This window comes from Ceratotherium simum, chromosome 17 (genome assembly GCF_057802395.1).
Source record: "Ceratotherium simum simum isolate JZ-2026a chromosome 17, ASM5780239v1, whole genome shotgun sequence".
NCBI classification, from domain to species: domain Eukaryota; kingdom Metazoa; phylum Chordata; class Mammalia; order Perissodactyla; family Rhinocerotidae; genus Ceratotherium; species Ceratotherium simum.
The window spans coordinates 34,449,170-34,467,925 of record NC_141916.1 but is presented as its reverse complement, the minus strand read 5'-3'; the positions used below and the strand labels follow the sequence as shown (position 1 = coordinate 34,467,925).

The 18,756-nt window shown below is 39.8% G+C and overlaps 1 protein-coding gene across 4 annotated transcripts; it reads right to left on the bottom strand.

The window, feature by feature from the left end:
- Positions 1–4,816: 4,816 nt before the first annotated feature.
- PTHLH (parathyroid hormone like hormone) lies at positions 4,817–17,798 on the bottom strand. Of its 4 annotated transcripts, XM_014791398.2 has the most exons (5): positions 17,441–17,791; positions 16,316–16,574; positions 15,672–15,794; positions 9,571–9,993; positions 4,817–5,304 (listed from the first exon to the last, which is right to left on the bottom strand). In XM_014791398.2, exons 3-5 carry the CDS (start codon positions 15,770–15,772, stop codon positions 5,295–5,297), a joined length of 534 nt encoding a protein of 177 aa, XP_014646884.1. In that variant the 5' UTR covers positions 15,773–15,794; positions 16,316–16,574; positions 17,441–17,791; the 3' UTR covers positions 4,817–5,294. The 4 variants fall into 4 exon arrangements, with proteins under 4 accessions (XP_014646884.1, XP_014646885.1, XP_014646886.1 ...); XM_014791399.2 differs by lacking the exon at positions 17,441–17,791 and having other exon boundaries at positions 16,316–16,702; XM_014791400.2 differs by lacking the exons at positions 16,316–16,574; positions 17,441–17,791 and adding an exon at positions 15,970–16,243.
- Between the last annotated feature and the right edge of the window lie 958 nt (positions 17,799–18,756).

Sequence of the window (18,756 nt, the reverse complement as noted above, 5' to 3'; positions counted from 1 at the left end):
GTGTGTGTCTGAGAGAGAGGGCACACTTTATGAGCTTTGTGGAATATAAGGTTTTACTCAGCCTTAGAAGATGCCATGAAGGACAGAAGCTGGTAAAATGATGCCCTCACAGGGGAGTAGAGAGTGGAGCAAAATAGGATTGTCTCAGACCTATGATTTCACTGAACTCACTGAAAGCAAGACAAAAATAGTTTTGTCCAAGAGATGTTTATTCTGAACCGAGCTTTATGGCCGCAGTTGTAGCTACGGCACAGCGAGTACAGACTCGGGAGGCAGATGAGGCTGACGTTGAGTCACGTCTCGGCTATGTGACCAGCTGTGTGATCTTGGGCAAGTTGTCTAATCTGTCTAAGGCAAAGCTGCATCATCTACAAAATGGAGAGAAATGACATCCACCCCATGAGATGCTTGGAAGGATGAAATGAGATTGTAAATTAGGTTAGTGCAACATGTGCATAATAAGCCCATAGAAAACAATAAAAGCTCTATTATATATTGGCTTGGTGTTATGCTAACTTATGCTTTCTGACATGCTTGTCGTTATAATGTTATAAAATGTTGTTATGGAATAAAATTTCTAATTCTTGAGGAAGAGGGCAATTAAGAATCTCTCACTGTGTCATCTGAAGAGAAAATTTCTCCTAAGAAAACATGCCTGCTTGCTAGTTTCTTTCACCTATAGATAGCCATGATACAACTCTTGAAAATATTGTTTTATAGTCTACGTTGACTCAAGGGTTCTACTAAAGCTGAAGATGAATGAAAGAATGAGTAATGTGAATAGAAAAGTACTAAATCCAACATGGCATGATTTGTTATTGTTTTGCATTTATTTTGTAGAACATGGAATTCAACAGAGCCACTTCCCAGCAGTTTTTCAACAACAACCCAGTGAGCGGTGACCATCAATTACCTTACCCGAATGGAAGACGGATGAACGATTTTGCTTTTCAGACCCCAAAGCAACGTAGATTTGGCAAGAAATAGGAGTCTTCATTAAAACAATCCATTTTTCGGGGATGACACATTTTCTATTTAATCTAATTTGCAAATGTCGTCCAGTTTTGAGAAAAATGTAAGGAAATTCTCTGGAAGATGTTTTGAAGATGAATTAAAATGCAGTTTGAAAACCTCGCCCTTGTGCTTTGCACTTGTAAATACGAGCATATTGGGGACTTACACAGAGATGTGAATGTTCTCATCCTGATGTTGGGTAGCTCTGGTTGGGAACTGTGTACATTAATCTTCTGACAAAATAGCAGTGTGCCTCTTGTGCACAACTGGGCCCTGTGGGTGACTTCTGTGCAGTGTATTCATAGGAAGAAAACCTGATATTTTAAATTCTCCTCCCTTCCTCTGGGAGGTTGCTGTATACTCAACACAAACCCTTGCTTCTTGTACTGACAGGGTTGGAAAAGTTCCTGTGAAACCAGAGGCTGAGAAACAAAGGGCACTCTGGTGAACAGTTGATAACTTGGGACAGTTATTCTTTAAGCTTCTTGATATTGGAATAAGAGAATAGCAAGACATGGGAGTCTGAAATACTCAAAACTCAGATCCATCTTCTACCTACGGCAGACTTTTTGCTTAACTCTGCTTTTCAGGTGATTCACAGAAACTGAAAGAACTTTTCAATTCTATTCAACGAATATTTATCGAGCACCTGCTATGTGCTGTTATCTAGTGTTGGATGGTACATAGGAAATGAGACAAGGTTCCCGCCCTTAAGAAGTTCACAAAATAATTAGGGAAGTAACACTGGCAACTTGGAAGGAGTAGTACTTCTCCTAAAGAGTTAACTCCAGGACCCATGATAGTATAATTCATTGAAGTAGTACCTTTAGCCTTTGGAATCTTAGTAGCTACCAACGTTTAATATCTCCTCTGAAGTGTTCAATTGAGTCCTAAGGAGTAACTTACCATATGGCAGTGTTTTGCTCACTATATAATAGAATCTTTGATAATAGTCTCGTTCTTAACACCTTCTGGGTTATTAAATAAAGGGAAAAGACAAACATTTGTGTTTGGAATGTCTTCTAACCATTATTTGAGGAAGGAATGATGGCTCTGCTGGGAAAACTTAGAACTCTCAATAAAAGTGCACACTGTTTACAGAAGATGAACTCTCTCAACTTCAACATATTGCTCTTCACAGCTGGTTCTGTTTTTCCATAGACTTTGTAGCCAAAGGGAAAAATAGCAGTTAAACTGTAAGATACTCTAGAATTAAACTCTAGATTATCCTAAAGTTAATACCCTGTAATGGTGTAAGTATTTCAGAATTCGTTACAAAAGGCATTAACTTCTGTTCTTTAAGCACTTATGGGCATCTATTAAACCATATTTTAGTATTTATCTAATAAATTGACTATAAGATAAAATTGAAGTAATACTTGACTTTGTTCTTGTTGGGTTCATTACATAGTGTACTAGAAAGAGCTTTTGGAATTTTAAAAAGATTGATTCCTTTTGTCCTCGTATGGTAGGTACAGAAAGTTAAACAGCTGCTTAGCTCGCTAGTACTCAGAAGAGGTAATGGAAAATTAAAACTGAATTCTTAACCATCAAGATGTATGATTATGCCTTCTCCCAAGAAAAGTTTCAGTTTCTCCATATTTCTCTGTTGCTGCGTGCATTCCAAACTAATTTTTGTAGCAAGGAAGGGAGATGCCAATATTGGCTTTAAATATTGTCAGGACCAATCAGTCAACACTGATCTTAGTTCATAACTTAATGTAGCCCTGAATACGTTAGTTGTGTTATGAGCACAACGTGTTAGAATGCATTGTTTTAGAACAATGGTGACAGAGAAAAGGAATGGGGTCTTCACACTTAAATATCACTACTTGTCTTTTGGAGTTGGACTCCACAATGTCCATAAATATATATTGGGTGTCCAATTAAATACCAAATTTCTGTCTGAATAAAATTTGAGGAAGGTAACAGCAAGTTAGAAAATTAGGTTTTATTTCTTAATTCCAGAATACTTATTCCAACTTGCCTTTTAAAAATTGTTACTGCTTCATAAATATTACTTAAGTCAAGAATGAACCATATTCATTTAGACTGAAACTTGCTAAGAGTTTTTTTTACATTTAAACACTTATTATCTTAAATTATGTATTTCAGTTTTTCATTCATAGAAAATGACAGTCGTAAAAAATGACATACTTTTCCGAAGTTTTCTGCTTCCTTCATCTTCCCACTCCATCCCTTGTCCTATGATTTGATTCCTGATCACTGCTGGAAGACCGGGGTTATGCCTGAAGGCAATAATTGCATTAATAATGCTTGGGTAAGAATTGATAACTATAAATCCCCAAGTCCCCTCTCTCCTCTTTCTTTTCAGAAATGAGCTACTTGTGAAGAAAAAGATTACTTGAATCTGTTGCTTCCTTGCCATAATGTCCAAGTATTTACCAAGCTAGTATTTAAAAAGCATTTTTATTCTGAACAACTTATAAGGATTTGGTGCAATCTTAAAATATGGAGTTTCAGATGGACTTTTGCAAAATGTGGTTATATCTGCTTTTAAGGCACTCCAAACTCGTTGCTTTATACAGGTTTAGTGTATTGGCCTTAAACTTCTGAGTATTCCTTAGGTGTAAAAACCATATCCAACAAATTCATAGGTGAGGCTGAGCACAAATTGTCATATTTTCTTTCTGACATAGATTCACAATTCTTACCAAAAAATAGTAAGATGGGTCCTGTTTTGAAGGCTATGGGACTCAAGTGAAAATGAGTAAGTTCGATTTTAGAATATTCCTTCCAGAAACATTATCCTACTCATATCCAGCTCAGACTAATCTCTCCCTATGTGTTTTTTTATCCTTTTTCAAATGTTCATAGAATTTTGGATCATTTCATAGTTTCTTGAATACAGCATTTATTTGTTTCATGTTTGTATGTATAATCTACCCACTGGAACAAGCAAGTCTTGAGAGCAGTTACCACATTTTACTTCTTGTGCATCCCCTAAACAGCTAACAGATATCTAACATGGTATTGGGCATAAAGAGAATACTTCCTAAATGTGTGCTTGCTTGATTCATAGGCTTTTTGTTGTGTTGTGTTGTGTTTTTACTGATATGTTCTAACCCGCAGACAGTTAAAGAAAAAAATTCTGTATAAGGAAAGATATTTGTGTTTTCCTCTGAACACAGGGGTAGGAACAACTAGGATAATACTCAAAATGGAGAGGGAATTGCATATGGCATTACACCCAGGCTGTTTGCAACCATAGTGCCTGGAACTGTGATATCACAGGAAAGCAATCTTCGTCTGTGAAGGCTTTTTGAGTTGTCACGTATCTCCCAAACCTGAATCTCTCGCCTTTCTTTGATAGGAAACATTAACAGGTAGAATTCTCAAGTAGCTCTTTCATGCTTATTATTATTGCAAGTAAGAGCAAGCTCTCTCCAATTAAACTTTACATTGGTTAAAATTACCCCTGGCCTTAAAGTTCCTGATCTGCCTCTCTCCCCTTTTTCCAGCTCTGGCTGACTCTCTGGATGAAGTTTTTTTAATCTTTTCTCCTGATTTCTCTCTGTTTTTTTTCTGCCCTCTCTGTCTTCACTTCAAATTAGGCATACTTCATAAAATGATGTCTAGGTCATTCAGCCATTCTATTAAACTTAAATATTGGACAAAATACATTTTAAGTGGTTTTAAACTAAAAGCTAATGTGAAAATGTGGACTATATACCAATATAAACATATTAAACTTAAGACCATATTCAAATACAGTTTAAAAAATTACATCATGTTCTTTATACAAGAAATCTTAAAGGATATATATAATTCACCATCTGAGTGCGGATGTAATTTAGATTATATTTTATTAGACATTCTTTACCATTTTAAAATACTGCTATTTTTACATGCACAGAGGAAAATCAGTTTGGATAATTATATTTAGGCATTCATTAAAATTAACCACAAAATAGAGACACTTTATTGTGTCATTTATCAACATACTTGATATGTATATCTAAAGTGCATTATGTTACAAAAAATATAGAAATTCAGCAGCACCAAGATACATTTACAAAATAAATACATCAGTTGACAAAATAAATTATGGTAAATGTGATAATAATAACTGGATTAGCTTTGGCAAAAAAAAAATATATTCACAATGACCAATGTGCAGTTTCATAGAGCAATGGGGGAGAGAGTTTTACTCCAATGCATTTACAATATTTACAGACAATAAATATTTCTAATACTCTCCATATGTTCACTATTACAGAATTCTGCAATATGTCCTCTGAAGGTCTCTGCTGAAAATTTCAATGGCTCCTGCAAAGAGAAGGGAGGGTAGGAAGAAGAGACAATAGGTTAATTCTCCTTACAAATGAAGAGACATAAAACAAAGAATACAAATTAAGGAACATAGAATCACAATGGAAAAAGATTCAGGGGACTTCTTGTCAGTATCTCCTACAGGAGGTGCCTGTGGGATCCACCTGACTCTCCAGAACCTCTGCGACAGGCAGAGTCTTTAATCCGATTAAATGATCAGTATAGTACAGAGAGAGAAAGGGCCTGCATTTCTAATTATACTCTGTGACCCTGTGAGAATTTTCCAAAGCTGCCAGTTGGCAAGTTTGGGAAGAGAAGGGACAAATTTGAGAATTTGGAAATCAGACTAGGTTGTACAATCCAACATCAAGGACACCTTGCTTAGGGGTTTATTCCCCAGTGATGCGCGATGTAGGTGATCCGAAGGTTGCTTATCCTAGATTTTAGTTTTTTGAGACCAAAACTAAGATCGGATTGTTTTTCTCTCACTGCTGGTTTTTTGAACAATCTTGCATTAGAAATTGGGAAAGCCTATTTTAAATTGGAGAATAAGAATCAACTGATTTAAAAGTTGTTTTAATAGCAGTGTTTCACATCAATGTGTTTGTGTTATTACTCTGAGTAAGTTTCCATTGGTGATTAACACCTTTTCTAACCCTTCTAAATACTGTAATGACAGTATTTTAAGAGGGGCCAGCAGCGTTTCCTCTGCTTCTCTCTCTCTCTCTTCTCTTTGTATAGTTGATTTCAGTGAATACATATTGGTTTCTAAGGAAACAACTATAGGATGGCATTTGATTGGCTGTGTCATTGCGTTAGCCAGAGCTGCGGGCAGAGTTTTACATGGCAACCTGTATGGGTGTGAGACCTACAAAAGAGCAAACTCTAGTCAGTTTAGGAATTTTATGTGCAGCCTGAAGAAAGAAAAGCAAGTTGAGCATTTAGGGTGTTTTAATGTCTTAAAGAATTGACTGCTTCAACAATAGTTTTGGTTGGACTGGTAAAATGGCTCCTAATTGCAGAGAAAAGAATTTAAGATGAAAAATTTAAATGCTAAGTGGGATGTGGATGGATATTATGAATAAAACCCAAAAGATGACTGGAAAATTCAGTAATTTGTGTACTGTACTGATTTTAAAATGAGCCTGTACTAAATAGTATTTAGTAAATTGAGTTTAAGAATAACACAAGCAAGGAGGGAGTGAATAGTCTTTTGAACAATTATTTCCCCAGAAGGAAAGAGAAAAAAGGACTAAATTAAAGGGACCAAGGAAAAGATCTTTTAATTATATTTCACCCTGCCCAGCCAGTTTGCTTGTTATCCTTCCTTCTGATTTCCCTTTAATAAAGACATGTACTGGAAGAGCCAAGTAAAACATATGACGTGACCTAAAAATATATGCGTGTGTTTATTATACATGTGTGGATGAAAACACTTTACAGCCCTAGCTCTTTTGAGTACTGAAAAGCTTTTATATTAGTTCTAAATCAATATTTACCATGGCAAAATATATGGTCTCAATTAATGAGAGCTACTATATCTGGACATCTCATTTGCAAAATTCCAAAATGTAATTTCCAAAATTTAAAGCTGTATATTTCCCACTGTATAGTTCATGTGAGACAAGCCAGATAGTTTTAGCTCAGTAGTTTCTTTTAAGAAATAATCAAGTTCAAGCTTGCTATATCATCAGACCTCTCAGATCATCATATAATAATGCAAAGGGACTAAAGAGAGGACATTAATAAAAGGTTGGTTGCTTATAAAACTTTAAAGTAGTTATTCTGAAAAGATCCTATTTGGATTACAAAAGTTGCATGGCCCCATATGTTCTCATTAATACGCCGCTGAATTTCCCCACTCTTCCCTGCACCTCTGTTGGGTTGTATTGGGAGAGTGCCAACATCTGGCTGCCAAACAAACAGTGCTTTCCATGAACATCCCTCACAACCAGGGAATAGAAAGGAGAAACAGAAATATTCTATTTCTTTCAGTCCTAGGTCTGGATTTGATTAGGCCACTGCCTAATTTTCACTAGATCTATTTTAACTTAGGGATAGCTTTGGGAAAAGAATCGACGAGTACTGATTTTCATCAGTTCTCCAGATACTTAAGAGCACTGCAAACTTTCAACGAGTAAAATTCATAAAAAAGTATTTATACTTCTGTTTTTATAACATATATATAACTTTATTTTATAACATATATATATACAGTAAGATAATGGATAAAAAATAGGTTCTGGCAATAAAGTAAAGCCCTTGTATTAGTTATAAATATGTACAGTTAGGATCATATCTTAAAATACACTGAATATGTGCAGTGAGCCAAGATTTATAGTTTGTTACCCGTTGTAGATCTATTAGGTATTTGCAGAATAGGTCATTCACTGTGCTCAAGATTTCTCTAGTGCCACTGCCCATTGATTTCTGAAGCTATTCTGCTTATCCAATATAATTATCATCTTATGTCCTCTTTAATGATGGGTTTTGTCATTTAACTCAGAAAGAGAAGTGATGGTAAATAGGTTCAAACTCCCTCTTGAAATATCACTCTGTAATCCTATCTCTACTAGTCAGAGAAGAAGACTAGAGAAGTAACAGGGGACTCTTTAAATAATGACATCATTAGCTGCATATGACACAGTCTTGTGTTGTTTTCCTCTTTCTTTCAAACCCCAGAAGGGCTGTACTGAAAAGTAAAAAACAAAAAAGATCCTATCGGTGTAAATGCATGGATCAAGAAGCAGCACTAACATAGTACTGGCCTAAGTGTCAGGAAATGAAGAAATAAATCCAGTTCTGAGGACTCTCTATCCCAGTTACCAGGTATGCTCAGGCCCTTTAACCGTGGAAGGCTTTGGTTTTCTATTTTATAAAATGAGATTAATACTTGTCCCTTTTTTGCCTCACAGAAACACACCCATCCAGATAGATAGATAGATAGATAGATAGATAGATAGATAGATAGATAGATGATAGATAGATAGATAGATGATTGATAGATAGATAGATAGATAGGTAGGTAGGTAGGTAGATAGATAGATAGATAGATAGATAGATAGATAGATAGATAGATAGTACAACCAGAACAAGATCTAAAAGCACCAAAAAAAGTTTCAATTTATAAAGTGTTTACTATATGACAGGCATTTAACCCATGTAATCTCATTGAATCTTCACCCAACCCAGTGAGGTTGGTACAATTACTATCTTCATTTCACAGAAGAGGAAAGTGAGTTTTAGAAAGACCAAGTAACTTGTCCAAGGCTGTGAACTTTAATAAAGTTCAGACTCAAGACTTGAACCTAAGATATTTGACACCAAAGTCTGTGAATGTCATTACTACCTGCATCTGTGAGATAAGGATAAACAAGCCACATGGATGTGAAGTTTTATTATTCCCACTGCAATACCCTAGAAAAATTATTTTAACTTGCCAGTGAACAAAGAGATATATGAAAAAAACTTGTATCCTTCCCAAACCAGTACTTAAAACTTTTCAGAAACCATGGTTTTTTTTTCATGAGCTGGTAAAAACCAGAGTTAAATTTAATTAAATAAATTTAAGATGTGTGTTTAAAAAACTTGAATTCATTTAAATGAAAATAACTTCAAAATTTAATTAAATAAATTTAATTAAATAAAAAATGTGAATGGCTCAGAATTATGTTACGATATTGTTGTGCAGTGTTTGTAGATCCTATCAAAGCTTCTGTGTTCTCCCTTGGAGTGAAAGAAAAGTAAGGAATGAAAAACAATCAAGAAAGTTTGCCAGGGTGTGAGGGTGGAGGAATAAATACACTTTTCTAGCAAATGGTGAAGGTCACTAGCTTTTGAAGCTCAAAAAAGAAATGAAATTATTTAGTAGAGTACTCAAGGATTGGTGTTGGGGGGTGTGATGGTAAAGAGAAATGGCTTAGAAAACCTGTGTGTGTGTGCGTGTGTGTGTGTGTGTCTGTGTGCGTGTCTGTAAGGATGAAATGAGCAGGGAAGCTTGTTAAGGAACCAAATGACTAACAGACTGAATTTTAATATATTAAACTATGGGTTACCAAGAACCTCCTCCCTAAAGGAGGACACTGCTTTAAGGCAGACAGTATTCTGGGCTATCCCGATTTTGTAAGCTTTTAAATTGTGGAGCGACTGACAGAGGTACAGAAAGGGAGAAAATTCTAGGTTTGTCCAAGCCAAGGCAGAAGGGAGGCCCACACCCCAGCTGAGAGCACCAACAAGAGGCTCCGGCCCACAGAAGCCAGTTACCGTAAACTGAGCTCCAGCGATGGCGTGGAGATGCCAGACAGGTGGTCCCCTTCCAGCCCACTCCCAGTCACTCCAGAGTTCAGCCAGGCCGATCGAGTCCGCCGTTTCTTCTTGTCCTGCTCCTTGCGCTTCCCAGGCTTGCCTTTCTTTTTCTTGCCAGGCGTCTTCGGGGGCTGCTCTTTGAACGTCTCCAACTTGTTGGTTTCCTGAGTTAGGTATCTGCCCTCATCGTCAGACCCAAATCGGGCAGGGTGGCTCTTTGTGTTGGGAGCAGGCTTGGAGTTGGGGGAAACCTCCGAGGTAGCTCTGATTTCAGCTGTGTGGATTTCTGCGATCAGGTGGTGAAGGAAGAATCGTCGCCGTAAATCTTGGATGGACTTTCCCTTGTCATGGAGGAGCTGATGTTCAGACACAGCTCTTTTGCTTTAAGGAAAAAAGAGCAGGAAGGGAAGGAAACAATGACATTTCAGTTGTTGGTAGAGACCACCAAGACATGAGTAGAGCTCTTCAGTTTCCTGGTTAGTCCGCTACAGGGAGCAAGCTGGAAGATCAGCAAGCTTGCTGAGCAGGGAAGGGGCAAGAGTGGGAAGGGAAGAGAAGGTAGTTAGGAGGCTCCAGCCCTGAGTCCCTGTTCTGTCACTCACTAGGTCTGTGACCTTGGTGAGAACCTATAAGCATTCTTGTGCCTTGTGGGCCTCATCTGTTTAAAAGGAAGGGGTCAGATTCGGAGATTTCTGTGCTCCCTTCTCAATTTAAAATATTATGATTCAGTTATGCTCAGAAATGGACAGAAACCACTGAGCTTCTTTTCATGTTGTTCAGAGCTGTGACGGGGAAATAAGTCCAGAAGTCCTGGCCTGGGAAATAAAAAAGAAGGCTGATTTTACCTGAGTTCTGGCCCCAGGCGTGCGTGCGCGCGCGCACACACACACACAGACACACACACACACACACACTGTTGCGCCATTAGGAAAATAATAATACTGAATCTCAGAGAACAGTGTGCAAACAAAGGCAGAAGGATGAAGTGAGAGGGAAGCTTGTCTAGGAACTATGTGACTAACAGACTAAACTTTAACGGATTAGACTACCAGCTACCAAGAACCTACATTTGAAGGTCAACTGTCAGAAAGAGAGAAAGAGAGAGAGAGAGAGAAAGCATGAGAGAGCGAGTAGTGGGTAGTCTCTTTAAAATGGGTTTCTTTGTGTGTTTAAATTAAGTGAGATCATTCTATTTCTTCTATGCGGCCGTTTTTTTTTTTTAATTTAGAATTTCAGAGAGTATTAACCCTAGTATTTATTTGAGAAATTCACTTTTCCACTTGTTCTCTTTGTCTTAAAAGTCTCTAGGAACAAATATGAAGTGATTTTTCTATTTAAACAACACTCTAATGAAAATATAATGAAAAAGAAGAATTCTCTATCAATCTTTTTAGATGGCACCCTGACTCTTGCTTAAATGTCCACCCGTGTATTCTTTTATTATTCTGCATGTATGTTACTAACCATATTTAAGGATCACATACATTAATCAGTCAAATCATTCCTGCTTCAACTCTGCCTCACCTAACTCCAATTTCTACCATTGAAATAACCCTCCAAAATGGGACATTTTCAAAAGTATCTGAGGATACTTCACAGGGCTACATCCCATGTATTCTTATCTCCCTGACACAACAGTATCTGGATCCCTTAATGCCTTCATTAGTACAACTTCTTCAGTTCCTCAGAGAAATATGACAATAATAAATAGTATTATCCTAACTTTATAGAGGGGGAGATGAGGTTCAGAGAGATTAAATGACTTGCCCTTGTCCATGTGTTCTAGAACGGGCAGATCCAGGGCTCCAAAAACTAGGTCTTCTGATTCTAAAACCAAGATTGCTTCTCAACTTCCTCAATCTTTCTCCTGCTGAAGCAGAGGTGTATGTTGAGGAAACAAGAAGGGAAGGGCATAGAGTAAAAGGCCTGTGGTGGGAACCATGACAATGGGCAAATGGAGGGCAATTTATCAATTTCCCTGAAAATCAAGCTTATTGACCCAAGACGTCTATTTTCATCACCAAAATAAGGAACTAGAATTCCTAGAGTTTGGATTATCACTGGGGGAATGAGAGATTGTCTAGCTATACTATGAGTCAAAGAAGAGTAAGATGTGAAAATACAGTCTTTATGTCTGTGGACCTTATAGCCAGAACGGCAGCTTCCCATAGTATTTTAGTGTGTGGACTGACTTTAAGCCATGTAGCTGGTTCAAAAAAGACATGACTTAATGGAAAGGAATTTAACAGGAGCCTGGTTTAAACGAGGCATGAAAGAGTCTCTCTTCCTTTTTAAAGGTGCCACATGTGACTAGATTAAAATTCACTTACTTTGTGGCAATAGTTAGCATTCTGGAAACTTTTAATAATCTACAAGTTTGAGGCTTTGATACAATATATTTATATCCTCTAATAACATTTTTAAAGAATAGGACTGATATAATTGCATATTTCATAAGGATCACAGTTTAATAAGTATCTTTTAGCAAAATGTCACATTAAAAAGAAGATCTTAACCAGTGATCATTTATAGTATTTGGGGCTTTTATTTCTTTCTCAATTCCTGGCAGATATCCACCCCATCTGTATTGCTCTCCAAATGTATAATACAGCCCATTCGTGCTTAACTCGAAGCCAAAACTTAATGGTTGGTCTGTTCTAATCAAGCCACCATTGCTCATGCCCCCTCTGACTGGCATAGATGCCTGTCCTCTTGGCCAGCCTGTCCCCTGTGAGTCACAGGTCTTTCCTAACTCAAGCCCTGCGATTTCCCAGGATGGTTCTCATGGGAAATGGAGTGATCATTCTATCTTTCTATTTTATAAAAAGCCTACAATATGGCACAACTTTGTCCAGTTTAAAATAGAACATCTCTTGTGAAGTACAAAGCTTTTTTTCTGCCTTTTAGGGGTAATTGTTAATATATTAGAAAACACAGATTTTCTTAAATGCTCAATCTAAAATGCTGTTATATAATTTATTTAATAGTTTAAAGACTTCTGCACTTAAGATATTGTGAAGAATGAATTTCTGATTGGACAACTGGATTAGAGGATCAGGAATATATCTTTATCGTCAACAAGGAATAAAATCCATAGAGTGTTCTATTTATTTTCAAAATAAGACACGAACTGATCCAAGGATAAATGACTAGCACATAAAAACTAGATATATATAGGTGGTGAGAAATAAATTCAAATTAAGGAGGCTTTTAATTTAGATAATTCTGAAATATTTAAGTTGTAAATATGGCCTCAATAATAGTCTGTTACTCTGTATGTCTGTAAACATTACATAGCACAGTGCTTCACATGCCATTTATTACATATCTAAGCTCCAACACGGCAAAGTAAGTATGTTATGTTCATGGTCTCCTTTGATTATTGTAAAAAAAAAAATGGCAAAAACGTGGGGGAAATGCTTAACACAGATAACTCTAAATTCAGTCAAAATATAGCTCTTCTGCTTTAAAGAATAATCACTCTCAAGGGAGTTTTCAGGGAAGAAGATTAAATTTCTAAGGAGCTATCAAGGAACACAGGGAATAAACAGAGTGATGGAAATTCCTCTTCCAGCACAGGAAGGAGCAGCATGCTTGTGCTGATGCTAGGTTCCTAAGAAAGGAGTCTGAATTTGAGAAGAAAAGTTGTGTGGTACATAGAAGAGTCAGGGTTAGGGTGTTAGAGTTAAGATGACTCATCAGAAGTCCCTTCCAACCCAAATGACTCAGTCAAAAATTATGCTTTTCATTAAGTGGAATAGACCCAGTCTGGCTCCCAAGCAAATCATCCAATGATGTCTTAGGTTTCTGAATCTGCTAGGGTTCCCTCTCTAACTTAAACACAAAGGTTGCCACCTGCCGAAAGCCATGTTCATCTGGACAAGAATACCCATAGACCTCACTTTCCAACCTCCAATTTACTCATGCTCTAGCCTCATTAATTAAAGTCTTTTGGAATCACAGCTCCAAAAGATTCACAATCTATATTGCCTCCTTTGCCTGGCTTAGGAAATGTTATTGTTGTGGTAGTTTCCTCTCCCTTAAAAGTTAGCCCCTAGTTAGAAAAACATCTAAAGCAGTTTCTCTAATACTTGGTGTGAAAAGTAATTGGGGAGTAATATGGTTTGATTGTTAAAATTTCAAGAAACTAGGTTGATTTAGTGTTAACAGTAGACTAATGTTTTGTCTAGCACACAAAATTTACTGTTACTTGGCAGCAATGCAAAAATAATGACTTGTTTTTTTAAACTCCATTTGGCTGTAATAATTTGATGAAACATCTTCATCTACTGATGATTTCAGCCTCCATGAAAAACCATGGCAGTAATGTGATGATCTATTAGCCATTAACTATAAGAATGTTTTGTGGTAGTTTTATAACCGTCTGCTAAGTGTGAGTGTTTAACTACAATATTATATTTCACCCACAAACAAAACTATAACAGAGTCTCTGGCTGCTAAATGGTTTCTGATGTGTATTTGCAAGGTGCAACAAAGAAAGAGTTAAAAATAGCCTTTAGGACAATTTAACGCTATTTTTATGCCATAACTATGGATTTAATCATGGTCCATTTACTGTTTCTCAAAAGAGAAAACAGGTATTTCTTAAGCAACTTTAAAGAAAAAATTGGATCTGTTCCAAAACAGTATTTCTTGGCCAGTATTTAAGTGTGCTTTTAAAAATTCAGTCTTCATCTATATTTCTATATGGATTTTAAATAATTGAATTTAATACAAGCCTCAAAATGAGCAAAAAAGTCTGAAGACAACTTTCAGAAATATATCAGCAAAACGCTGATGTGAAGAATACAATGCAGCTTTATCTTCAGTACAATGTTCTACACAATTTGCCTTAGGAGATTCATAATAGATTTTCATTTTCGTGCCAAGGTTCAGACATGTCTCAAGTAATTTCATTTAAGGATTTTCTGCTCTAATAATAATAGACCAAGGGCACATATAAAACAGTTGCCTTTTTGTACACCCTCAAGAATTTACAAGGAAGCACCATGCACTTGATTGTAAATATTAGATATTGCTACTATTATTGTTAGTGTAAAAGTTCTCTTTAGTTCCTTCTCAGAGGCAAATTCTCAGTTCTCAAACTTTATGGTTTTCCCACCCTGAACACTGAGTCCGCAGCTTAAAGATCACTCAAAGACGGTATTACACACATTAATGAACTGCTAGGTCCAACAGATTATTCAGATGGTGTTACTCTATCACTCTTCCAACTTTTCAATCATACAACATAGTGATATTTCTCTAGCGTGCGTGGATGTACGGTGACTTTCAAGTCAAAATTCTCCTTAAAAGAAACACCAAATGAGAATGCAAAAATACAAGTTTTCAGTCTACAATGCAAATATTTGACTCTAGATTAAAGAACTGTTAGCAATAATTCCAAGAAAAAAAAACTTTCCACACCTAATATTCATTTTGGAATCCAGCGCTCTAGCGTTCCTGAACTGTATCAATACTAACGTTGGAGTCGAGCCATTGCAAAGTTGTTACTACTTTATTATATAATATGCCTTCGTTATGTAATGTGGTGCATTTTATATGCTTAAAATTATGTCATTCATAATAAAATTAGATGTAAGGTTTTTGCTTCTCACACACAAACTGCCACCCACATTCAGTACGTATACAAGCGCACACAGACATATGTCCCCTAGGTCTGTTAGCTTCCTCCGAGTTATCTAAGTCTCTCGTAATCCTCAGAGTTTCAAAACCTTCCCAGGTCCTGAAAATAACCTTTTCTTTTTTTCATTAGAGGCAGAAGATCTTTGCCTAGAGGAGATTCTGTAAAACGCTCCCTCTTATGGAAACATAAAATTTGTCTCCTGCCTGTCTCCCCTCGAGGTTCAACCAGTTCTCCCGCCTGGTTTGAGGATCCGGGCTCAGCTCCCCGCAGGTAGCTGGATCTCTCCGCTCTTTAACCCGGGCGAGGAGCATCAGTGACCGCTGGGAGCCCTCGGCAGCGCCCCAGCCTGGCGGCCTCTCCCACTAGCCTCCCCAGCCCTCACCCGGCGTCCCGGGGAGGACGGGGCACTTACAGCCGGCGGCCGAGCTCCTCCACCGAGCGCCCGCAGGAGGGCACCGAGTAGCTCAGCAGGAACACCGCGACGCTCCACTGCTGAACCAGCCTCCGCAGCATCGTATCCTCTCGCTCTCGGGACCTGCAACAGAGTGGAAAGGGGGCCGAAATGTCAGTCCGGAATCTCCATCTCCCCGCACTACCCCGCTCCCCCTTTTCGCCTGCTTTCAAATAGCCTCTTCAACATCAAAGGCATCTCCCAAGTTGCAAAGAAGAAAAAACAAAAGAAACTTTCTCTGGAGCCTCTCAGCACTTACTTATTTAGGAACCAGCTACTCCAACTGTGCCTTTTCCAAACCACACAGGCAAAAAGGGACCAAAAAGGGGGAAAAAATCAGAGGCGCTTCCTCTGAAATAATAACCAAAATGAAATGGTTTTATATATGCCTCAATGGTGAGCAGCGTATTTACACGTCTCCCATAGCAATGTTTAATTAATCTGGCGGGCAGGCAGTTCTCTTGGGTTCGTGGAGCAAGGCTAACTCCCTCCTTAAAAAAGAAGCAAGTTCCCCCCGTGAAGTCAGCTTCTTTGCGAACTAGGCCGTCTTCCTGCAGAGCCACTTGTAGCGAGACCCACATATATATACATAGCTGTCTGTCTACCTCCTCTGGTGGGCTGGTTGCTTCCGGAAAGTTGATTCCACACACCCTGAGAACAAGTTTCAAGTGCGCGTGTCGTCGATCAGGAGGGCCAGGTGGCAGCGAGGGCGGGTTAAGGGCGGCGCGGAGGGGCGGCGGCGGCCGGAGCGGCAGGGCAGCGGCGGCCCCGCTTCACGGGCGGGGAGGCATGCTGGCCGATCGGGGCAGGTTGGAGGCGAGTTGCAAGTCGAGCAGAGGAATGTTCACACGCTCCCAGGCAAACCTGCCGGAGAAGTGAGCGAGTCGCAAAGAGGTGGCGCCCTAGGAACGCGCGCGGGGCGAGCGAGGGCGCGGGCGCGCGGGGGGCGGGGGCGGCGACGGGCGGCCAGAGCGAGCGAAGGGGAGCCCCGGGCTGGGAATGTTCCACGAGCGGCGGAACTCCCCCCCCTCTCGCACTGCCGCCCCCGGCCCTGTTCAGAGCTCCGCCGAGCCCCACCCCAGACCTTTGGCCCGGTCGCGCCATCCCCGGGCCGGGGGCGTGGGCAGATCCGCTCGTTCCCGCCGGGTCCCGCCGGCCCGGGACTGCGCGGCGGATCTGCTAGCCGAGGTCCCCAGGGCGTGCGGACGGCCCCGGGCAGCCACGGCCACCGGCGCGCCGCAGCAGCCGCGCCCGGCCGGACGCGCGGGCGCCGAGGCCGAGGCCAAGGAGCCGCAGCCGGAGAGCGCGGGCTCCCGGGACCCTCGGCGGCGAGGTCGCCGGCCTTTGGCCCTTCGCTTTAAGAAGCCCTAAGCCCGCCTGGGAGCTCGGGGAGCGAGACGGGAACCCTTCTCCCTGGCCTTTTCCTGGGACGAGCTGAGCGGGGAGCGTTGGCTAGGGAGGGGGAGATCCTTCGCTTAGAAGAGTAAAAACGGTTTCAGAGCTCAGTTCGAGATTGCATTTTTTGCTGTCTCAGAACAGCTGAGGACATCTGGAGCCCGTCCAATAAACCCGCGCACATGTTGGAGACCCCCTTTTGAACTGCCGACGGGGACCCACACTCCTGGAGAGCGCACACGGCCCTTTTGCCCACCGACAGGAGTCTAACCCACCCTTTCCCCATAACCTACTCGGTCCCACCCGCCCCCCCCCCCCCCGAAGTCCCCTGTTACATTTTCTGGGATGACTCTATCCGTGTCGCTTCAGCCTGCAGAGGCAGCGGAACTAGAGCTGTACGCTGCTCTGCCTCGGAGAAGCGAAGGGAAAGCAGGGGGTTCTTCCCAGAGCTCTTGGGCGGAGAAGAAAGACTGCTCTGATTTACTGGGCAGTATCATTTAGGAAAGGATTGCAGCGGATGTGAGCGCCCGCCCAACCGGCTCCTCTATCTTTCTGAAATGAATGCGGGTGGTTGGGAAGCATTCAAGGGATGTTTGTCTTCTAGATAGACAATCCTACTGGTAGGTTTCAAAACTCTCTAGGCTAGTGTGATTTAGAGATCTGAGATGCTTAAGGGAGCCTGACCTTTATCAAGCCTGGCTTTCTGGCTGATGCTTCACGGATTTTACCAAGGGTGGGTGAAAGAGCGCCCCCTCCCCGACCCTCGCTCATCTGGGCTCCCTTTTCCCCTCGTTAACTACAGCTAGTTAGCTAGCAGTTAACGTTTGCTGTTTAGTTTGGGTGGGCGTCACCCCTTCTCAGACGCTCCTATCTCCCTCATTTGATTACTTTAAACTCCATACTTAAAAAAAAAAAATTGGCTTCCTCCTACTAAAAAAAAACCTGGGAATTTCCACAACTTCCCTTGAACGTTTAAGAATTTCTAAATGTTAGACCTGTTTGCATGGCATGAAAAGACAAAGTATCAGCTCTCAGAAATGTCAACGTTTGAACCTCTAACACTTTCTGATTTGTAATAAATTCTTTCCCAAAAGACGCAGGAGCCTTAATGTAATCATTAGATTTGAAGGAGGAAATCTGTAAAAAAAATAAATCACAAATGAGCCATTTAATACTTGCAAGTTGTTTGACATTAAAATGATAATATTTGCCTCCACAATAAAAAACCCAAAGGTACTTAGCCAAGTTTCAAACTGCCCAGGCTTTAAAAAGTCAACCCTCCCCCAATAAAAGGTTAAAACAAAAAGCAGATTGAAAATCTTAAATCACTTACGCTGTAAATAAATTCATTATACTCTCAGAACATTGTAAATTAAAGACTGGCATCAATACAGTGCTTTGATTTATGTTGCTTTTTCTACTAATTAAACAAAATTGACCCCCCCTCCCTCCCTCCTTTCTCCCCCCCCCTACACTTTTCTGGTGTTAATGGCAAAACATCTATCAAATATTTTTAGAATTTCCTCTCCTCCACAAAAAGAGAAAATATAGACACAGGAAAAATAAATAGTCTTTATATACTTGGAGTACCAAAGTTTCCTCATAATTTATTACTTCACCTTTTCCTTGATTTACAGTGTTCTCTGCTCTT